Raw genomic sequence first — 22,035 nt, forward strand, 5'->3', positions numbered from 1 at the left:
GAACAGGTTTGACTACTCTTGCTCAGGGTGGTAAAAACAGGGATGTATGTGTCACTTCCCCTGGGGATGGCTTGTTCCCACACTTTTATCTGTGCCTTGAGAGGTCCTAGGGACATTCATTAGTTCCTTGTGCCCTCCACAAAGGGGATCTGGCACTACCCATGTGTACATTTACTTGAAATTTAAGTGAGGCTTCTACAGTGTATGACTCAAGTTTTAAGAACAATTAATTCCTTTTAAGCATTGTTTAGCATGATTTCAAGAAAACAAAACCCCTTTATGAAAGCCCATCCTCACTGAATAGGCTGATTCATTAATTTTAATGATTCTGTTTTCTGGTCACAGACAATTTTACGTATTAAATGCTGTCCATGGTTAGATAAATTTAAAAAAAAGTAAAAACAGAGCAAAGCTAAACCATCCCTAAGTGTGGTTTTGACACAGCTGCAAGACAGTGGAAGCTAATTGATTCCACACCCCAGCACAGATGTTCCAAGCCCCAGTCAAGGATTTTCTAGAGCAAAGTGAGCAAACACAAGGCTCTGAACCATCTGTTTGGATAATTCCTGCATCCCTCGGTTCATGCACTAACCCTTACCCATGTTCTTACACACAAGAGAGCAGAGGCTGAGCGAGCCAAAGGGTTCCAGAGGGAGACATGGAGGGTAGGGAATAGTGAAGTGGGATGATGCATGTCAGAGCCCTTGAACAGATGGCTGTGTCTGAGTCTTGCACCAGTGCACAAGACATCAGGACAACAACTTAGGCAGACCCACCACTGGTGAATCAGAGAGCACCAAGACAGAGTTGGTTATGCTGCAGAATTATTCACGAGCTGCAGCACTAAAGCATGTCTGTAACACCATCTCACACCTGGCAGAGAAATAAAGACACTCGTTACACCTCTACTGTGTTTGATTCTCTTTGCATCTAGTGATGAGGAAATGGTGTTTTGCCAGAAAAAACTCTGCACGGTTGGTCACCTTTAGTAGTGGTGTGGGCTGTTGATGACCACGAAGATCTTGGGACATTGCAAAAGAACAGTCTCTAGACAGAGAGAAATTGCCCATTTGGTGCTGGGAGTTTTTGCAGCAAAAGCAAATTCAAAGGCGGATAAGAGGGAAAACAATATCAAAATTGCATGTTTATCTTTGCAAACATCCACTTATTTTCCCTTATGTTGTAAGTTGGGGGTTTTTGTTTGTTCAGGTTTTTTTAGAATAAAACCTGCCCTTTTTTTTGAGAATCAAACCTGCTCTTGGGTGCTCATGAAGATGAAGGATGTCTCAGCCAAGGTTGATGAGTATCCAGAGAACAACACAAACCTTAAAACATATAAAAGTTTTTGGCAGGTCTGTTGTTCTTAAAAAATTTCAATGCTTATATTGTTGTGTCATTTTGGAAATTGAGTAAGCATTTCCTCACCAGACATTGGTGGCTCAGGATCTGCAGTTTGTGTTGTTACTGTAAAATAAGCTTGGAGCTACTGCTCTCCCAGGACTCTACATCTTTACTGCCAATATTTCACATTGTTTGGCCAGACAGTAATTCTTCACTTGTCCTCCTTAAACTAGTCCTGTCCCATATTTTTTGGCAACAACTAGTCAGTCTTTTCTGACTAGTTTGCTTATGTCTGTCCTTTCTCTCTCCCTAGTCTCACAAGTAAACAACACAAAAAGCTGATTACGTGCTCTGCTGATGTAGCATTTCTTATTTTTCATGCCAAAGCCCTTGCATTTTAAAATATGTGCTATATTGGAATAATAATGGACAAGGAGAGCTAAAAACTAAAACCTGACACCTTTGCCATGGAAAAAATAAATGGCAGTGAGAGACCAGGGAGTGCAGGTAACAGCTTCCACTTAGAAAATGCACAATGTGTTACTCATTATCTTTGTCCTCTTCATATTTTTAAAAGAATTCCAATTGTAAACATGATGCAAAAGCAAATGCAAAAGTATTAAGTGAAACTACTTGTAGATATTGCTTAATGTAGATAAAAGTTTCCACATTTCCATGATCACATTAATTAGCAAAGAGGATCAACTCATGTCATAGAAGATATTTAATATGAACTGGAACGAAATAAGCACCTAGAGTAACACAAAACTGTAATAAGTCTGCTGCCACTTCTGTTACAGCTCAAGATTTGCTTGATTCTGACTTTAATTTAACAGGGAGTCAAAACCTGAAGTTCATAGGCTGCTTCCAGTAACTTGAAATGATTAATCACTCCCATGATACCAAGAGAGGTTTTAGTAATCTCTTCTGGGCTGCTCAGCTTTCCAAACATAACTGATTTTCCCACTAACACATCTCTTACTGAGTTAATTCTCTAGCAAACTTAACCTCAATGAAAATTAAACCCTTTACGTGGGAAAAAGGGAATTGATTTTGCATTAGAGAGTTTGACATTGCTGGAATTAGCTTTGGAGATGAAGTATCCTTTATTAGCAGCATGTAGTGACAAAGCAGTCTGTAAGTGCTGTGAAGCACCTGCTGCACAAGGTGTACAAAAATCTCTCACTTGCTTCCAAAGTGCCCTCTTTTTTTCCTTCCTTCCTTCCTTCCTTCCTTCCTTCCTTCCTTCCTTCCTTCCTTCCTTCCTTCCTTCCTTCCTTCCTTCCTTCCTTCCTTCCTTCCTTCCTTCCTTCCTTCCTTCCTTCCTTCCTTCCTTCCTTCCTTCCTTCCTTCCTTCCCTCCCTTCCTCCCCTATCCATCCATCCATCCATCCATCCATCCATCCATCCATCCATCCATCCATCCATCCATCCATCCATCCATCCATCCACCCATCCACCCTTTTAAAAAGTCTTCTACATCCATGTCAGAATCTCCCAGCATTTTTCGCACCTGTCAGCTTACAGGATACTTCTATCTATGATATTCCACAAACCCCTCGGATTTCTTCCCCTCCCTTCTCTGCCAACACCATTTTACAATCACAGTCCTGCCAGGCCTGTGGAGGGACTGGCACGTGCTTTCCGTGCGCAATTCACCACAAATAAATGAATAAATTTCTGCATGACAACACGAGTGTTTTAACACAGCCAGAGCAGTTGAGGCGGGCTGCCTGTAGCAAGAACAGTGTGAACTGTTGATCCCTGTGTGTTTGAGGAGGGGGTACCTGTGAGTGTTTGGAGACCCAGTGCCGCAGGACGTTGAGGACGCGGTTGGTGGCGGCCCTGCGGATGATGAACTCCTTGTCACACGTGCGCTCCGAGTTGTTGAACCCTGCACAGAAACAAACCCACACTGGGGTTAATGGGGCTGGGGAAAATGAAAACACAATAGGAGTGATTTCGGGAAACTGAAGGTTTCTAGAATATTTCTGTGCAATAAAAGGAAAGGCGCCGGACAGGTGGTGAAATGTGAATGTCTAGACCAAAGAAATTCTGCAGCACCTCTGGAACACAGCCTTGCCCATCCTAACACAGACAGCTCCTGGGGGCAGCACTCAGCTTTAGAAAGGTGAAGAATAATTGCCCGTGCAATTAAATTTCAAGGCCTCCCTTCAGCATAGAAGAAATAAAATTAAGTCTATAAAGAAATAAAGGGAATCAAAACAAACTGAAAACAAAGACTTTTTTTTTTTTCTTTTTTTTTTTCCCCAGTATGGAAGAAATTTACAGCAAGGAAAAGGACCAGACGAGAGCTAGGCCTGTAATCAATCAGATTTGAAAAGTCCGTATGGTTTAGAAAAGGGAAACAGGTAAATTTCAGAACTAGTAAAGAACAAGGGGAGGGGAGTAGTTTAAACACAGAGGAGGACAAGGTCAGCATGAGAAATCCTCCTTCACAAGAGCAGTATTGTACAGGCTCTACTAATCAACACTGTTCAAGTAAGCTGTTCGGGTTTTTTACCACTGGGATGACAAGAAAATGGGAAGATATATGGAAAACACATTTACAGACCCAGGTGTCTGAAAACCCTGAAAACCACAATTTTCCAGATGCAGCATTTCCCCATTCATCTTTTATGGACAGGTTAGTTTTGTTTTGTTTTGGTTTTTTTGTCAGCAATATTTACTTATAAATAAATAGTTTTATTAACAAGCAACTTTCTTCCTACATTAGTTTTATTGCTTCTCTTTTCATTCTGCTGTAGCTTTATCAAAAATAAAATCTGTGCACTAAAATGATGATTACATTATTTTAATAATAATGAAACTGTTATACTAAACCCCTGAATGTCTTTTAAAAAATGATAACTCTGAAGATATACTTGAGAAGAGTGCATTTTCTATGTTTCTGTTAGATTTGATTTGCTCTTGCACTGTGCTGCTCTCCATTCCACTCGGTGCAGAGCCCAGGAACAGCTGGGAACACCCTCCCATATGACCAGTACTTTACCATTTTTTTGGTATAAAAGCTGCTCAAAAGCCCATGTTTTATTATAAATAGCACAGGCAGATTAAACTTCTATTTATTCTGTGATAAACCCATTGGAGGTATTCTAGAGGCTTGTATTAGTTTTCTCTATTCTTTTAACAGGCAATACAGAAAGTCCAAATTGCTGCTCTGTATATTTGGCAAGATAAGCAAGTCAGAAAGCATTTAACTGCAGTCTCACATCTTTTACTGTGTGTTAGACCCCAACCCCCAAATGTATTTTTTATCCACACTTACATGTCATGGGCATTTTTAAACTATGGCAACTTACACTGTAGATGGCATCTAAGATTCAATATCAAAGGAAGTTTAATATTGAAGCATTTTAAGCAGTTTCATTCCCCATAAAGAGAAAAATAAAGAAAATCTCGGAGGCTTTTCTCAGCAAAAGGTAACACAGGCAACATTTTGTGTGTTAATCTTCTATGCCTTTCACAGTTAACCTATTGCAGAAGCAATTAGGAATACACATTATAAACTGTTCAATTAGCCACTTAATTGCAGCAATGAAAGTCACAATGAAAATTATATATTTAAGCAGCAACATCTTTACCAAGGTAACATTAAGGAAAACAAGTTTCAGTAAGCTGTGAGGAAAAGACAGAGAAGCCTACAGAGACAGTTTTGAGTGAGCTACAATAAAAGAATAAAAAGAGGGAGCGAAAAAATTAAAGCCTCCAGAGATCACTTCAGCAAACCGGTATGGCCCTCAGAATTTCATCAGTTTTTAAGCAGTAATTAGCTTGTTGCCAAGAATGAGCAACACGTTCACCCAGATCCATGTTCTCCATGCTTAATGTCGATGTGTTGAACCAATAAATGGAGAGCTCCAGTTGTGTAAGAGAAGAACTGAGATGAACACAGATGGCCCCAAATGTCAGGGAGCTGTGCAGAGCTGGAAGGCCCCCCAGGCCTCCTTTTCTCCAGGCTGAGCCCCCCCAGCACCCTCCACACCTTTATAAATCTGAATGTGCACACTGACAATAACAAGCAATTTAATTAGGATCCTGGATGGACCTGCCCACGTCCAGACCCGATGGTGAAATAACCTGAAACACTGCATGGTAAATATCCTCTCCTCTCCTGAAGAAAGCAATCTTTCCACTTTAGAAGTACCAGCAGTATTTCTAATCATTAATCATCTAAGTGGGCAGGTGCCTCAGTGAGTGCTACTTTCAAGTAATGTTTTTCACCATTATCTGTTGAAATTAATATGTACTGATTCTACAAATAGTATCTTCACATAATGGTGATGCAGAACTTTTACCACAGGCTGTCAAACACAAAGTTAACCTGACAGCATTGCTAGTTTCACTGAGTTACTTCTTTCAATACTATTTAATCACTCTGTTCAGGTACTTGTCTTCAGATTGTTATGCAAAAAATCCGGTCTCACCTTCACATGTTTTCTTTTGTGCACTTCAATAAAAACCTGATATTTTTCTAGTTTCCTTTATCACCAAAGATTAAAAATACAGGTGCTTAATAGACATAAGTCTCCACATTAAACACTTTAATAAAAAGTTAATATTTGTATAGCTTGCACTATCACTAAAGATTTTAAAAAGCATGTGCTGGATAGACAGATAAATCTGCAGATTAAATTATAACAGTACCTTGTACATAGCTCTTGTTACGTGGAAGGCCAGAGCAGATCTCAGAGGGAGGTGTCATTGTCTATTCCATTCATAAATCCCCAGGAAATCGATGGCTGCAGCTGGAAGGTGTCAGTGATTCACCTCTGCAAGTGCTGCACTCAGGGCCAGATCCCAACGTCCCATCCATGTCAGTGTGAGACAGAGAGCAGACCCTCTCCTCAAAAGCTCATAACAGCTGCCTTTAGCAAAATCCTGTCCTGCTTTACCTGGTTCTTCAGGGCTAAACTGACTCTATCAGCAATTTACAGCATTGCACCTTTAAAATCCACCTCACCCCAGAGGAACATTTGTATCATGGTAAAGTCTGCACCCTGTACTTTAAAGAAATTAAACATTTTCTTTTCTATTTCAGTTAAGATGTCAAAAACTCTCACTCCAGCTACAGCAGCTGTATTCTCTGCATTTTGTATTTCTGCATCCAGTAGAAGGTGTCCCTGCCCATGGCAGGGGGCTGGAACAAGATGTCTTTGGGGTTCCTTCCAAGCCAAACTATTCTAAGATTAGTCTGAGATTAATACAACAGCACATGATTCTTGACCATAGTAATTAACTTGTCTGAAGTTTTGATGGTATAATAATAATATCCACTTTTAAGGGTTTATCTACACAAAGAGAAATCCGTTCACAAGAACTAGTGTAAGTTGTTCAGAGTCATGAAGTTTCTGGTGTCTTTCTCAGCAAAAAAACTTCCTATCAGAAGCTGATTTGATGTGCCAGTTTCAATGAACTACCCTGGAATCACACGCTGAAGGTGTGTTAGCACCCAGCAATGGGAGAAAATTGCACTCCAGCCTTTGGGGAGATCCCAGCGAGTCCCACAGAGTCCCTGGGAGGTGGAAGGAGAATATTCAGGGCCCACCAGGTAGATGACAAATAACCAAAACTGATGGATACACCCGAGAGTTGCAGGCCAGCTTCAGCACTCAGGCTGGCTTGAATCCTGACAGCTTTGGCTTAGCAAACACCAGTGCTGCTTTCGGACCTGGATAAAGAACAAATACAAACCCCAGGCGTGGGGCACAGCAGTTTTCATCCACAGACTAAAACCGGAAAAGCCTCTCCAATATATGCAACACAAAAGAAAAAGCCTTCCCAATACACAAGAACCCCCAAAAAAGGGATTATATTTTTTTTTACCTGAACCTACCTACAAAAGTTTGGATGAGTGTTTATAGATTCCCATCCTTATTGGTCATACATTCTCAAGCTTAAGTAATTGGGTCTCACACATTTGCACAGAAATTTGTCAGAGGGTGAGTATTTTAGTGTGGTAAGAAATCTAAACTGCCAGCGGTTTTGGCCTCCTCCATTTCTTTATTTATGATATTGGGCTGTCATACATTATCCAGCTGAAGAATGGCAGAGCTGGAAAAGCAAACGAACTGTGCTGAAAAGAAGGATGAAGATGATGAGATCCCATTCACTGTGTAAAGTACAGCATATTTGCTCAATAATACAGTCCTTCCTTTTTGTTTCAGTTATTATCGAATGATCTTAAAACCATTATGTGGGTTTCTCCATGAGCAGTGTGATGCCTCAGAGCACTAGATGTAACATTTAGCCACAGTCTTTAGGCTACCTCAGTTTATGTGAGAGGAATATTTAATCATTCACTATGCCAGGCTTTGAGTTTGTTTCAGAAAGGGCTACAAACTAATTCAGCATCAGAACTGACTGTTAAAAGCCAGGAGCAATCCAGAGCCCAACACATTTCAGGCATTTAATTTCACTTTCACTGGTCCTTGGGACATATGAAATCATTTTGTTCTAAGAAATATGCCACTGAAAATCCCTGTTGTAACCACTCACGTCAGAAATAATTCCAAGTATGTATCTGATTCTTCTGCCTAAAGCCTCTGCCATACATACAATCTAACTATCAAATCAAGTCAAGGGATTATGGTTTTAGTAAGGTAAATCCCAGGGATTCACATGGACCAGCTGATGTACAATAGTGTAACACAGACAGAGACCTAGTGACTGCATTTAATTTCTGCAAAATATTTAAGGGAAAGGTTGGTAAACTATTTTTAAATGGCCCTTGATTTAGAAAAGCTTTTTCTAATCAGAGAAATTTAAAGAACACAGCATAGAGATAAAGCAGTTGTGTCAAGATTATACAGTAAACTTGGACTAAATCCAAAAGTCTAAAAATACATCAGTCCAGCAAAATAATTTTAGTTTAATGGATGGGATAGAAAGGTAAGTGGCTAAAGAATACCATCAAGATCAAGATATTATTTTATCTCCTCTCAACAACACTAAGGTTGCTCTGAGAATTATCATGATCTATGAGATTATATGCTTAAAACATGTCTACCATAAAGAATGAAAATATTCACTAAGGATCAAAGAAATATTCAAATTTGAAGATTTGTCCTTCAAAAGTCCTTTAAAACAGGGCTGCTGCTAAAGCTGTAATTAGCACACACTCTTGAGATTTCTGGGGTTGTTAATAGAAATACTCTCTCAGGAGAGCACATCAGTCTCACTCTTGAAAAGGAAATCTTTAAAAATGGCTAAACACTGAGAACATACTTGCAGTTACAAGTTACACAATTTACTACTAAAAATCAATAACTCAGAGTAAAATAACCACAGAGTGTGCGTTTTTTAAGCTACAATTCAGCAGCAATGCAAGAACATCCTGTCCTTGTCTTCTTTCAGCACCAGCAAAGAGAGACAACAAGGGGTCAATGTCATAGCCAAAACCCAGTTCTGAATTTTGGTACAGCTGTATACATCTTCCAAATCACATCTGTTTGCACACAAGAAGTGTTTGTGTGTGCATTCATGGGTAAACTCACAAGTCCACTTCTTCTGGTGAAGTCTTAGACAAAACCATCTAAACCTTGTGCCTTTGTTTATGTATGTAACTGTAGGAAGGAACAGATCCCGAATTTCAAAGGCTGTTGCTGCCAATTGTGTTCTCTGATTTCAGAATACCATGACAAATGTGCAATGTGACAGCAGCTTTTTTTTCCTATGACTTACATAAAAAACTATAGGGAACAACTGACAAAGAAGAAAAGCCTTTCTGAACAATCCTTAGCAATTATATTGGCAAATCTTTAGTACACCTTAGACTTCTTTTTTTTTCACTGCAATAGTGCTTGAATTATCTGCTATGAACAGTGACAAGAATGGCAATACTGCAGCTGATATATCTTTGAATTTATACATTTGCCTGTGCTCCTGCTATGTCTCTTATCTTTCAGGGAAGAGATAAGCAACTTTTACCTATTGATGTTTTCCTGCATTCCAAATGATCTCTAGCTCTTGATTTCCTTAATGACACTTCATCTACACTCTGCTCTATCATCAATATGAAGAGGAGTATAGCAGATATTTATTGCATAATGTTCACAGTCTTTTCAAGACCTATTCAAAGAAAAGCTTTCAGACACTTAAAATGCTCAGTGTGCCCTATGACAAAGTTAAAATACAGTCTGTGACAATGTACAGATAAAAAGAGAAAATCACATTAAATGGCTTTTGGAATTTTTACCTTCAGTTCATTAAACTTAAAGGAAGTAGTTTGTGAGATTATTCATCTTTTTATAATGTCAATAGGAACAAAGGTTAAATGGAAAGGAGGCGATAATTGCAAGGAGCCAAATGTATCATTTTTCAGACCATCTGTGAACGGAGAGTTGACTGTCATGAAAAACAAAAACTGGCAGGATGCACACCCATCACCAAAAAATCTCTGAACAAAATGTCCATCTCACAAGCAGTTTCCAGACCGTTTAGGACTGGGTCATAATGGAAGCTTAAACAAATATTCATTATGCAAACAACACTTGGGTGCAGGGGGAATAAAATGAAAGAAAAAAGGCATAAAAGTGCTCCCCAAACTTCTCTCCCCACACCACTGCAGCTGCTCAGGACTTACTGCAATAGCTCAGGAAACAAATGCTTCACAGCTCTGTAACTCAGGAAACGTCCAGTGAAAATACTTATTTCCTGAGTAGCCAGCTCCTCCAGCAAACTAGAATAAGGTATTAATTCAAAATAAAGGAATATAGAAGTAAAAGCAGAAGATCCTAAATTTCTGTTAAACTGGAGGAAAAAAAATAAATAATTTTCTCCCATTTCTTAACTCCCAGAGCACGGATCACTTGAAGCAAAACTTTCATTTTCAAGCCATTGTCTAAGAAAATTGCAAATAAGATTCAACTGTTTAGCCACTTATCTGAAATTGACAAGCAACAATTTTTGTTAGAATTTGTGAATGAGCAGCCTGGAACAGGAATCCCATTTGCCCCCTGCCAGGCCATGGCCATCAGCCCCCGATGACCCCAGCCCTCGGAGACCCTATGCCAGGCACAGCCCTGGTGACTCTGCTTTGGTAACAACCCCTGAGCACCTCTTGACAACCCTGCAGCCTCAAAAAGGGACACTGCTGGGGTCTACACTGTCATTTTTTTGTCACACAACCATTTTCGGAGGAGAACAGTGTCAGCTGTGGAGTAACTCAGTGAACATTTCCCACACAGAGTTTTTTAACTGAGATGGGAACTTCAAGAAAGTGCAATGTGCAGGCCTCAGTGCTTCTCAAACCTCCATGAATCTGCACAAATGGGTCTGGGAATCTCATTAAAATGTGTCCCCAAGAGGGAACAAGTGCTCCCCTCCCCAGTTCCTGGCTAGAGCCATTAGTTACACAAAAATGACAAGGAAAAAGACTTGGCTGTCCTGTGTAAAGGACATGGGGAGGTTAACAAATCCTACACCTTTATTTTCTTGGAACTAAACATCTTAAATCCCTGACAGAAAGAGGGCACTGGCAAACTCAGAATACAAGCAGGACTGATAAGCAGGACACAATTTGATGGCATCCTGTCTCTCTGACAGCAGATGAGAGACTCCAAACTCAGAGCTGGAGTTTCACATGGAAATCCATGACCTGGGCAAGAACAGATAAAATTACCATCTTCTACCAACTGCTTAGATAAAGTCTCATGTTAACCTTTAAATGGGATATCACCATCAAAATTTTTTCTTTCACGTCTGGAGTCAGAAGGAGGAGTTCCACAAAGCTTTCCCAGTACAGGAATGAGATGTTATAGCCCAGGAAATTACTAGAGTGCTGAATTACTATTATAAACTGCAATGTTTATGGCATCACACTGAAAATCACCTACATATTTTCTGGTTTTGCTTCAGACATGGAACCTTTAATACAAATTCAGGAAGAAATATACACCTTTCCAAAGGTCAGCGTGTAGCCACTGATGCAATTTGAGGCATTTAGCACAGCACCGGAGTGGATTACCCAGACAGCCACATAATGTAGAGTCCAGATCAAAATCACATCATATATTGTTTGCTTGCCTTTCATGTAACACAGCAAGGAAATCTCTCTCTGCCTGTCCTCTCACAATGGAAAAAAAGAAAGCAAATATTTCCCTTACAAGTCTCACTTAATTCTAATCTTTGCCAAATCCCATACCAACTCAGCTGCCTACACCAGAATCTCCATCTCAGGAAATATAATGGTGTAATGCCACTTTATTATTCCTGTGTTCAGAATCAGGGCAATTCTCCCAAATCAGGACAGCTGACACCCTTGAAAGCAGAACTATGTATATGTCTTTGTGTGCAAGACAGCGATAGCCAGGGAAATTCCGCATCTGTTTAAAGCATAATGTGTGTTTGTACACAGTTTTCCATCTCAGGGCTCAGCAGGATCCCGCTGGGAGTGTCTGCCTGCATTGCTCTGCGTGGTGCCCCTCCAAGTCACATCACTGAGCTGAAGGCTGAGTGCACCCGGCAGCAGCAGGAGCAGCCACCACGTCCCCTCCCAGAAGCGCCGCACATGGACCCTCCAACACACACAGGGCCTGAGCTCCCTGCCATCACTTGGCACCAGCTCTGTCGTTCCATTACTCCAATTAGTGCTTCTGCCAGAACAAACAAAACAAAAATATTGTCGCACTGGGAGCTGGCAAGTTGTTCAAATGACTGCAGAACAGCTCCACTGGTCACAACCCAAAATAAGCCAAGCAGCTCTCCCTGAAAACTTTTGTGAAACTTTCTCATGGTAACTTTGATTAAAATTAAACAACCTTAATCAGGCTGTGCCTGGTTTATCAGAATGGAAAGACCCACACAAGACCCACTGTGGATCTCTATGAAACGTGAATTACTACTTTCAGCTAATTTTCATCCCTCGAACACCGTGTGAGTAATCAAGCAGGGCTAAAGTGTGTCAGACTGAGAGCTCACCGGACTCATCTGGCTCAACTTCAGTGCTCGTATAGCTTTCTAGAGATTTGTCATTCTGGAAACCACAGCTGTAATTTACAAGGTCCATTTCTACTTGCTGTTACAGTTGGGTTATGTTACAGCTGACCAACTCTTACAGCACCTCTGAGGAGATGAGAACTGTCCATACTCATTCCAGTGGCTACCGAAGTTGACACTTTCACAAAAGTATTTCCACACTGATTATCTTCAACCGCATTTGGCTGCTCTAAAATTGAGGTTTGGCAGCTCCACATCCCAGAAAGTATTGAAAGGGGCTACAACGCTTCACCCCAGGCAGTGATCAAGAATACAGTAATAGCCAGCTCAAAAAAATCAGACATTTACAGTGCAAAAGGATTACACACTTCCCTTTGTACATCTCTTCTTTCACTAATGCACGGGTTATGCACGTAGCTAATGCACTAAAAATCAGCAGCATGTAGCATATAACTGACTTTTTTAATGAAGTTTTAGATTCAGAAAGGAACTCAATCCCTCCATAGACAGTGACATGGAGGCAGGTCCATCAATCCAGAACCCACAGGCTGCAATAAAGGCTTTGTCAAAAGGGCAAAACAGGCAGTGGGAGCCCATGGCAGCAGCACCAGCAGGTACTTTTGAGTGTCCAGGTGTATTGAATTGCTCTGAAGGATGATACCACTTGCATTTAGCACCGGCAGCAAATGAACAGAGCAGGTTCTGCACTGACTTCAGTGAGAATCTGCTGCAGCTACAAAGGTCTGGTCGCTTCTGCAAGCAGACTGTGGGAGTTATGCAAAAGCAGAGGATGCCAAAAATGGTCTGGTCAACAGCCAGATTAGTTTTGCTAGCCTAAAACTGAGGGCAGTTTAGATTAAGATTTCTTCTCTGTGAAAAGAAAAGGAGGTAAGTAACTCAAGCCAAAGGTAATTTAGCACCAGAGCTGTGTGCAGTCAGTTAATGGAAAGGGATCATATATATGCAATACATTTTTGTGTAGCAGCTTCAAGCTGTCATTTTAATCACTCCTTTAAATCACTAAAATTAGACAGATTAAACCTATCTGTCCTTCTTGCTAGCACAGGGCAGATTTTCCTATGTGTAGATCATTATTTGTCAGAGATACTCCCCCAAAGACTCTTTTTTTTCCCTGCTTCCTTCTCACCCTCTCCTCTCCCTCTCACATGTGCTTTAAAAAACAAATGCTTGTACTAGGGAAGCCAGGCCCTCCTGCCAACCACAGCTCCCATCCCACTCCCATCCTCTCCCATAATGTCACCTTGTTCTGGTGAGAAATGGGACACTCTCCGCAGCATGGTCGGCAGGCTGGAGGAGGAGGATGAGGAGGAGGAAGGCAGCTTTGAAGCATGCTGGAAATACAATGTACCAGCTAAAATTGGGTGACAGAGCTGTTGAAACAAAGCTGCTGTGTTCATTAGGGAACAGCTCGTTTGTTTGGGTGGAAGTATTTGCTTCTTGTCTAATATTTATTGTCTGTGTTGGGAGATCTTTACTCTCCTGCTTCAGCTGAGGAAGACATAAGCTTCTCAAAGTTCTTTTAACCTATCTGGTACAAATATTAAAGAAAAAATACCCAAGATCAGTTTAGATCTTGAATTCAAGTTTTTGTCAAAACAATCTCCTTGAAAGCCCATGTTCAGTAGAACAGTGTCAAAATAAAATGACTGATTTTAGAATCAACTACTTTTCTTCAAGTTGCGTTAGACATTCTTAGGAGAGAAGAAATCTGTGTTTGCTATGCTTATGTAAGTACTTTCTACTTTATTAATTGTTAACAAAAATGGCATTATTTTGCTAACTTGGCTTCATCCATATAAGTATTAAGAGATTTTAAGTAAAACTCGAATCTCCTGAAGTTACAGAGAGTACCTTCAGACCTGCGAGTGTTAACAAGTGTAAGGGCCTGCAGAGAGAGCAGTTTTGGTAAATGAACAACAAAAGGTGTTTTTTCTTTAAAGATCAGTGCATGATATCTTACTAATCCTGGCTCTGTGCACTGATTCTGCGCAGAACAGATGTAAATAATAAGGAGAAAAAAAAAAACCAACCGCACATTTCAAAGAATTGTACAAAAATAAACGAGGGAAATTTGCAAGTTCTAGAAGCCACAGGTGGAAGAAATAATTCTCCATGTAAATTGTTTTTATCTACTGCCAGGGTTTGTGTGGGTGCTGCATAGATTACACTGCTGTTGCTTAACTCCTGTAACATCTGTAGGATTTCTGCAGCAAGACTACAGATGATTGGTGAGTATTTTGGCAGGAGGTTCCTCTCCCACGTTTCCAGTCTCACTGCTTGTTTTGACACTGGCTGTGTGACAGACTTGGAGAGAGGAGGAATTCACTCCTGAGGAGATGGGGCTTGCTGCAGCTGCAGCTCCACTCCAGGACTATTCATGGCAAAGTTAAAACAAGGGATTAGCAGGATACCTGGTAGGATGAGACCATTCCCATTCAAATTGTTGTAGGGACTTTTCCATATCATAAGGCAGACATGGGAGCAGATCTAAAGAACTTCTGTGTGGATTTTGTCACTGATTAAAGAAAAAATCAAGAACCAGTTTTATGAAGGTGTATAAACAGAGGGAGAAGAAACTGCTGAGGTCCATTCCTATGTTAGAATCTGTTAGTAATGTTATACCACTTTTATAAATTGGGAAAGGAATAAGGTGTGCAACAGCCAGTTAATGGTGACAGAGCACTTCAGCTGCAGCAAGCCATGAGCCATCCCTCACATCCCTCACAAGAGAAGTGACATGTAAAAGACAGAACCTGCTCTATTCATCCCTACTGTGAGTATTATCATCCATACAGGCTCCAAGCTGTGCACCTGGGGTGCCTTATTTAACCTTCTGTACTTTCACTTCATGTTTCTTTTTATCATGCTGTTAAAATAAACAACTAATATGCAAATTTTCTGGAAGAGAACAGAAAAAATATGTTTAAGATAGGTAGAGATTAATAGTTAACCAAGCAGATGAATTAAACAATAGGAAAAGTGAAACAGCTTGGCATCAGCAAAGCAGCTAACTGTAAATTAAGTGGAAATAATAGCAATAAAATCAGTAAGTTAAAAAATGCCTCCTGAAGTGCATGAGAACCTGAACCATCCTGACTTAGAGAAAGGTTTCATTCACAGTGCAGGACCACCACAGGCAGTGCTTCCCTGGGGTGCTTGTCTAAAGAGAGGCAAAGCCAATGTACTCCACGTGAGAGCCATCCAGGGCTTTGCATGCTTATCAGTTGATAAAGGTACCATTGCATGGGGACAGCAACGCTAAAATGCTATGGCCAGAACTCTCTGCAGAAGATAACTGCACATCCTTCGTGGATGGTTCTGAGAGAGTGTGTGAGCACAGACCTTTGCTGTGAGTCTGATACCCAGCCAGTCTCAGTGCATCCCAGTCAGAACTGGGAGGTGGGAAGTGGAGAAGAGCTAAGACACCGTACCACGGGAAAACAAAAGAAATCAACCAGCAGTAAACCCCCCAAAGATCCCCAAAATAAAATAAATAACTAAATAAATTAATAAATAAAATCTAAAAAACAACACCAAAACACAAGATGGCCAGAAGGCTTCAGGGAACAGTGAGGACAGAAGGCACACAGGTGACTTGTGCCTCCTAATATTCCCTCACAACCTCCAACTGATTTTAGCTGCTGGTCCTGTTCTACTTTGCCTGTCTAGTAACCTCAAACGAGCCCTGCTTCCAAGTAACTTTCCACTCTGCAAACCAGATAAGTCTGTTCCCTTCAGAGTGTCCCTCAGCAGAACCTCACTGAACTTCTACTGATTGCACAGAGTCACAAACTCCTGCTCATTTTGAGACTTGGCTCCATGAAAACCATCTGATGTGTCCTATACCTTGCATCAGAAAAGGCAGGAAATCATAGAATTATAGAATTGTTAGGGCTGGAAAGGACTTCTCAGTGCACTGAGTCCAAACCTTTACCCACACCACTGTGTTCACCACTGCTGCTACCCCTCCCTGGCATCCATCATTTACAGAATGTTCTCATCAACCCTCCAGCCCTCTCTTCCCTAAACTTCACATGCACAAAAGCCATTTCACACCTCACCTCATCCTTGATTGCAAACTCTCAACCCTTTCCAGCTCTCACTCTCTCACCTCCATCAGGACTGTACATACCCTTCAATATGTGTGCAAATTCTGCATTTGTACTGTGGTACCATCATAGTCTTCCCTGTTCCTTTCATGTAATTCCTGATGCTTCCTTTACCTTTCTGGCTCCTGCTGAACACCATGATCATTTCAGGAAATGACCTGTTCTCATCCTCAGTCCTGAGCCAATCCTTGCAGGTGCAGAGCTCAGACTGTTTTGCTTCGTGTACACCACTTGGTATTAATCAACACTGGATTTCATCTGCCACTCTGCTCATGTTCCACGTAGGAGTATTGTAAATGACACACGTCACAGTGTCTGCAGCAGGGAAGCCAAGCAAAGACTGAACAAAAACAAAAAAACCCCACCAATCTCATTCCAGCCCAGAACTGATTCACTGGTTGGTCATGCCCAGCCTACAAAATGAACGAGACAGGAGACTGCTGGGAGAAACAAAGGCATTACTTTAAAAAAATCTCACAATCGCACACGGGAAATAAAATTATTTGATTTAGCCAAATTTTAACTTCATTACTCTGCAATTTTGGTAGTATCTCTATCACAAATAATTGCACCAAGTTACAAAACTGGTGATTCCATGGTGTAAGGTCTGGTTTGTAACCTTCAGTTTTTATGCTCATTACAGGTATTACACTGGATTACTCTAACTTAGTCTCCTGAGACTCAAAACCACACATTTTCTTGTCAAATCTACTGCACAACCTTCTGTTTTTTACATCACTCTGGAGAACGACCTTTAATGAAGAGCTAGCTTAAACAGCAACACAAAAGAGAACTTATAAATTTTAGGAATGTTGTTTTTCCCTTTCAACATTTCCAAGCTTTGATGCTCCTTCAAAAGACTGCATAATTGAAGATCGTATTTTCTCTCATACTTCAGTACTATGAATATTGAAAACCAGTGATTTTAGCAATACAAAAGCAGTATTTTTAAATTTAATTAGTTCCTAGTGGGAAAACCCAGTATTTTTTATTCTTACTTTGCTTTCTAAACAATTTGTCAACATACTGGATTAACTCATAAAGCAAACTGAAATTAATTCATAAAGCAAATTGCGTCAGTGATTTCATGCAGTGTCTGATTCCAAAGGCAGAGACTATTCATCATTCAAACAAAAATTGCTAAATAGAAGTTTGCGACAGGCTCATCACACAGTGTGATCACACAGCACATACAGGACAAGCAGGGAGCCAGACCCAGCCAGCAGGGGTGTAGGAAAGGCAGGTCCAGCCTGGTCTCCTCCTGTGCCCAGGTGACACACCTGGCTGATGAGGGGAAGGTGAGGATGTGTCACCTGGACTCCCAAGCATCTCCCCTGGGAAAAGCTGCATGCCAGGGCTCAGAGAGGAGCATCTCCCTGGGATAAGGACTGGCTGGTGGTGGCGGCGCTGCACGCAGCAGTGCCCGGTCACCGGCACAGTCGCAGGGAGCAGTGCTGGGCCAGTCCTGCTCAACACCTTTCGTGATGGCCTGGCAGAGGGGATCGAGCGCTCTGTCAGTGGATGACACTCAGCTGGGTGGGACTGTGGATCTGCCAGAGGGCTCTGCAGAGGGATATGGACAGGCTGGATCCATGGACCAAGGCCAACAGTGTGAGGGTCAACAAGGGCAAGTGCTGGGTCCTGCAGTTTGCCCTCAACAACCCCCTGCAGTCCTGGCTGGGGCAGAGGGGTTGGAAACCTGGGAAAGGCCATGGGGTGCTGGTGACAGCAGCTCGACATCAGGCCAGGGGGGCTGAAGTGGGCAAGAGGCCAGTGGCACCTGGGCTGTGTCAGGAGTAGTGTGGCCAGCAGGAGCAGGGCAGTGATTGTCCCTCTGTGCTGGGCACTGGTGAGGCTCCATCTCACGGGCTGTGCCCAGTTCTGGGCCCCTCAATCCAGGCAGGACCCTGAGGGGCTGCAGCGTGTCCAGGGAAGGGCAGGGAACAGAGCTGGGAAGGGGCTGGAGCCCCAGGAGCGGCTGAGGGAGCTGGGAAAGGGGCTGAGCCTGGAGCAAAGGAGGCTCAGGGGGGACCTTGTGGCTCTGCACAAGTCCCTGACAGGAGGGGGCAGCCGGGGGGGTCGGGCTCTGCTGCCAGGGAACAGGGACAGGAGGAGAGGGAACGGCCTCAGGCTGGGCCAGGGGAGGCTCAGGGTGGACAGCAGCAGGAATTTCCCCATGGAAAGGGTGCTCAGGCCTTGGCAGGGGCTGCCCAGGGAGCTTTGGAGTGCCCATCCCTGGAGGTGTCCAAGGAAGGGCTGGAGGTGGCACTCAGTGCCCTGGGCTGGGGACAGGGTGGGCATCAGGCACAGGCTGGACCTGATGGTTTGAGAGGGATTTTCCAACCTAAATGGTTCTCTGATAAAGTTCCTAACACTGAACATCACTGTCTTGTAATCTAAAGATCATAGGAAGCACACAAGACTAAGAGGAGCACTGATCCATGCTCATGCAGAAATTATTTCCTCCTGATGTCTTCTCACCCATCAATGACCACAGCTTTAGACAAAGTGGATACAAAATCCAGAGATCCACGGAGATGATTTACTGTCTTACACAGAATTTCATGGATGATTTTGAGACTGGGGTCTTCCAACTAGTTTCTTGACATTCCAATGGGAAAGAGGGAAGTGTGGGTTTACAGCTGGATTGTGTTTTGTTACACATCATCAAAATGAACCGTGGGATTGAGCATGTCAAGCCAAAGGGTAGTTGATTTTGTAGACTTTAAAAAAAAATGGGGTTTATTTGCAACATGACCTATGAGAGGACTCCATTAGTGGAAGATATTAATATGTCAAAGGGTACATAGCAAGATAAGCAGCACATTCAAAACTTAAATCAAATATTTTATGTTGCACTAAATACCTTGAGTCAGTAGCTGCTTTCCAAGGAATATACAGTAAACACTTGCAATAAGTAAAACTGTATGCCACCTTTGGACATAGAGAACTTCATTTAAAAAAATAAGATCTTAAATTGTAAGTGAGCAAAAACCACAGAAAGATATTATCTGGATGCTTAGCAGATCACATACATGTCAAAGATTAATCTTTCAGTAATAGGCTGGATTAGAAATACTAAGAAATCAACTAACAGGGTTGGAAAAGGCCTTAAAAATACCCAGTTCCAACCCTGCCATGGGCAGGGACACTTTCCACTAGACCAGGCTGCTCCAAGTCCCATCTGACCTAAGCATTTGCTCATAAGAACACAGAGGTCTGTCCTGAGAAATGTTTATCTCTTGAGAACCTGTGTGTGCCACTGCCACCCCTCCCTGCACAGCACAGCCCCTCCCTCACCTGGCGGGCTGCCGTGCCCGGCTGCAGCTGTGGCAATGGCAAAAGCAGAAGCAGGAGACACCGAGCAGTGGCTGTTGTCAGCGGTCTGCACTGTAAAGGGAAGACACAGGAAAAAATTAACTTCTACAGACTTTTCATTAACCAACAACAGGACTTAGAATCTTCAGTAATGTTTGTAACTTTGTATTTTATTTATTAACATTGTCAGATGATTTTCTGTTGAAGACAATGAAAGTATCATAATCATATTTGTGTTTTGTATTTCCAGGTCAGTATAATTAATGTTGCAACAGAAAAAACATCTAAGATGCTGCCAAGGTGAGGAACAAGATTTTAACCAAACAGGATGGGGGGAAAAAAAAGAGAGACAAAGTGAAAAACAATGGCATAGAAAATCAACCTAAACAAAAAATTCTGTCAGAGAATTAAGCATATTCACCATAACTGGATTTACATGTTTTCCCTGGTCACTGCCCAGGATGAGCACAGTTATGCAGATTTTATCAAACTTTCTTCACAGGGAGTGCTGTGAACATTGTCTCTGACTAGGACTCAGATAATATGACACAGTTTCCAGCTCCCAAATCTTGCCTCCTTGCTACAAATGTGCCCAGTCATAGAAAATACTATTGGTTTAAATCTAAAGTGTCCTAGCAATGTATTACCCAGGTGAGAAGACTCTGCTCTGCTTCTGTTTTAGTCCCAGGTATGAAACACCTGCCCAGAAATCTGGTCTGCAGGAGCTGGCAGCATTTTAGGTGTTCATGGACACAGCTCACAGCCCTGCTAATGATTTCAAAGAGACACGTGAGAGCTATTTGAGGAGCTCAAGCTCTCTTTTTCCTCTTCAATTGAGCAGCTTATTCAAATTTTGAAATGAATAATGTGACACCATCTGTAAATGTTCAGTGTTACACAAAGAAACAGACACAGTCACTCCCCATTGACAACAATGGGTGTTGTGTATTTCATGATTACAGATGGTGCCCAAAATATGTCCCCTCATCAGCTGAAAAAAATATGTCAAAGTCTTGAGAGTTCTGTGAGAACCGGACTGATTCAATATTAGTCTTCAACTTGGGCACATCCTGCTCGAGCTATTTCAGAACACTGAATCATACTGAAGTCTCAACATGCTTCCACGTCTCATTATTGCTACTCAAATTTAACAGGCACACTTCATATTTTAATCGCTTTTTTATTTTTAACACCTGAGAAATACGAAAAACACAAGCAAACCAGATGCTTCAAACATTATTACTGCTTTCTACTGCCCAGCACAGATCACAGGTACAGTGATTAAACTCTGCAGAGTGACTGGCAGAGCCAGGCCATGTCAGTCTCTCACCTCCTGGCTGCCAATAGCGGAGGTGACGCGGTGTCGAAGGGGACCTGCACGGGGACAGCTCTGTGGTGTCCACCACTGAGGTGCTTTCAGGAATAGTCCTGTCCACTGACACAGATTCGAGAACTGCTGCTTTAAAAGAGAATAAATGTCAATACTGATGATCATGCATAATTTGGTTTACAGTTCTTTCAAACAGTACCACCTCTGGAACTTGCCATGAGATTTTGCCATTGACTCAGCAGTAATTATCCTCTGGATGGAGTTAAAGGAGTGGGAAAGTCTTGTACCAGTGAGACAAAATCTCATAAATAAAGAGCTTGGTGAAAACCAGCAAGTTGTCAGTTTTAAAGTATGTTGGATAAAACTGCACTTTCAATCGGGAGAATATGCAGTGACATGTACACATAGTAAGGGTACTTGAACTCATAGGTTTTCTATGAGCTAGGGAAAGTAATCCATGCTGAATAACAAAGTGTAGTCAAAATCTGTCCAATAAAATTGCCAACAGCACCGGAGAGCAAACTAGTACACTGTAGAGTTCTTCTATCAGAAGAATAAAAAAAAAGGAGTGGGAGAAATACTACTTCTAAAATGAGGGAAAATAAACTGATAAAATATATCCTGCATTTGATGTGAATAAGAGCTCTGCCTGCAGCATAAGCATTGTGTCTATAAAGATAAATATAAACAAAAAGTCTGGGAAATAAAAACTCTGAATGCAAACAACCTTGAAAGTAGGCAAAGGTGGTGAAAATTCCAGCATGTAAATGAGCAACAGTCATAGAGAACAACAATCACCATACTAATATGTGAATTTTACAGAACAGATTTTGAGCAGTTGTACTGGATTTAGAGTAAGCCAGAGCTGGTTTTTTGGAACTCTGGCAGTACCAGAGCAACAGTACCACCCATTTCTATCCCCCTTATGAGATTTCTTTTTAAACTTAGTCATCTTCCT

The 22,035-nt window shown here is 41.7% G+C and overlaps 1 protein-coding gene across 1 annotated transcript in view; it reads right to left on the reverse strand.

Moving 5' to 3' along the window:
- The window catches only part of RASGRF2 (Ras protein specific guanine nucleotide releasing factor 2), a 116,550-nt gene that overhangs the window by 22,473 nt on the left and 72,042 nt on the right, over positions 1 to 22,035 (reverse strand). The window contains exons 16-18 of the mRNA XM_069002504.1: positions 21,078 to 21,206; positions 19,730 to 19,819; positions 3,128 to 3,234 (exon numbers count right to left, since the gene is read on the reverse strand). Of these exons, the coding sequence (XP_068858605.1) occupies positions 3,128 to 3,234; positions 19,730 to 19,819; positions 21,078 to 21,206 (326 nt within the window). The remainder of the gene's footprint in view (positions 1 to 3,127; positions 3,235 to 19,729; positions 19,820 to 21,077; positions 21,207 to 22,035) is intronic.

The sequence above is a fragment of the Aphelocoma coerulescens genome (genome assembly GCF_041296385.1).
Source record: "Aphelocoma coerulescens isolate FSJ_1873_10779 chromosome Z unlocalized genomic scaffold, UR_Acoe_1.0 ChrZ, whole genome shotgun sequence".
Lineage (NCBI taxonomy): Eukaryota > Metazoa > Chordata > Aves > Passeriformes > Corvidae > Aphelocoma > Aphelocoma coerulescens.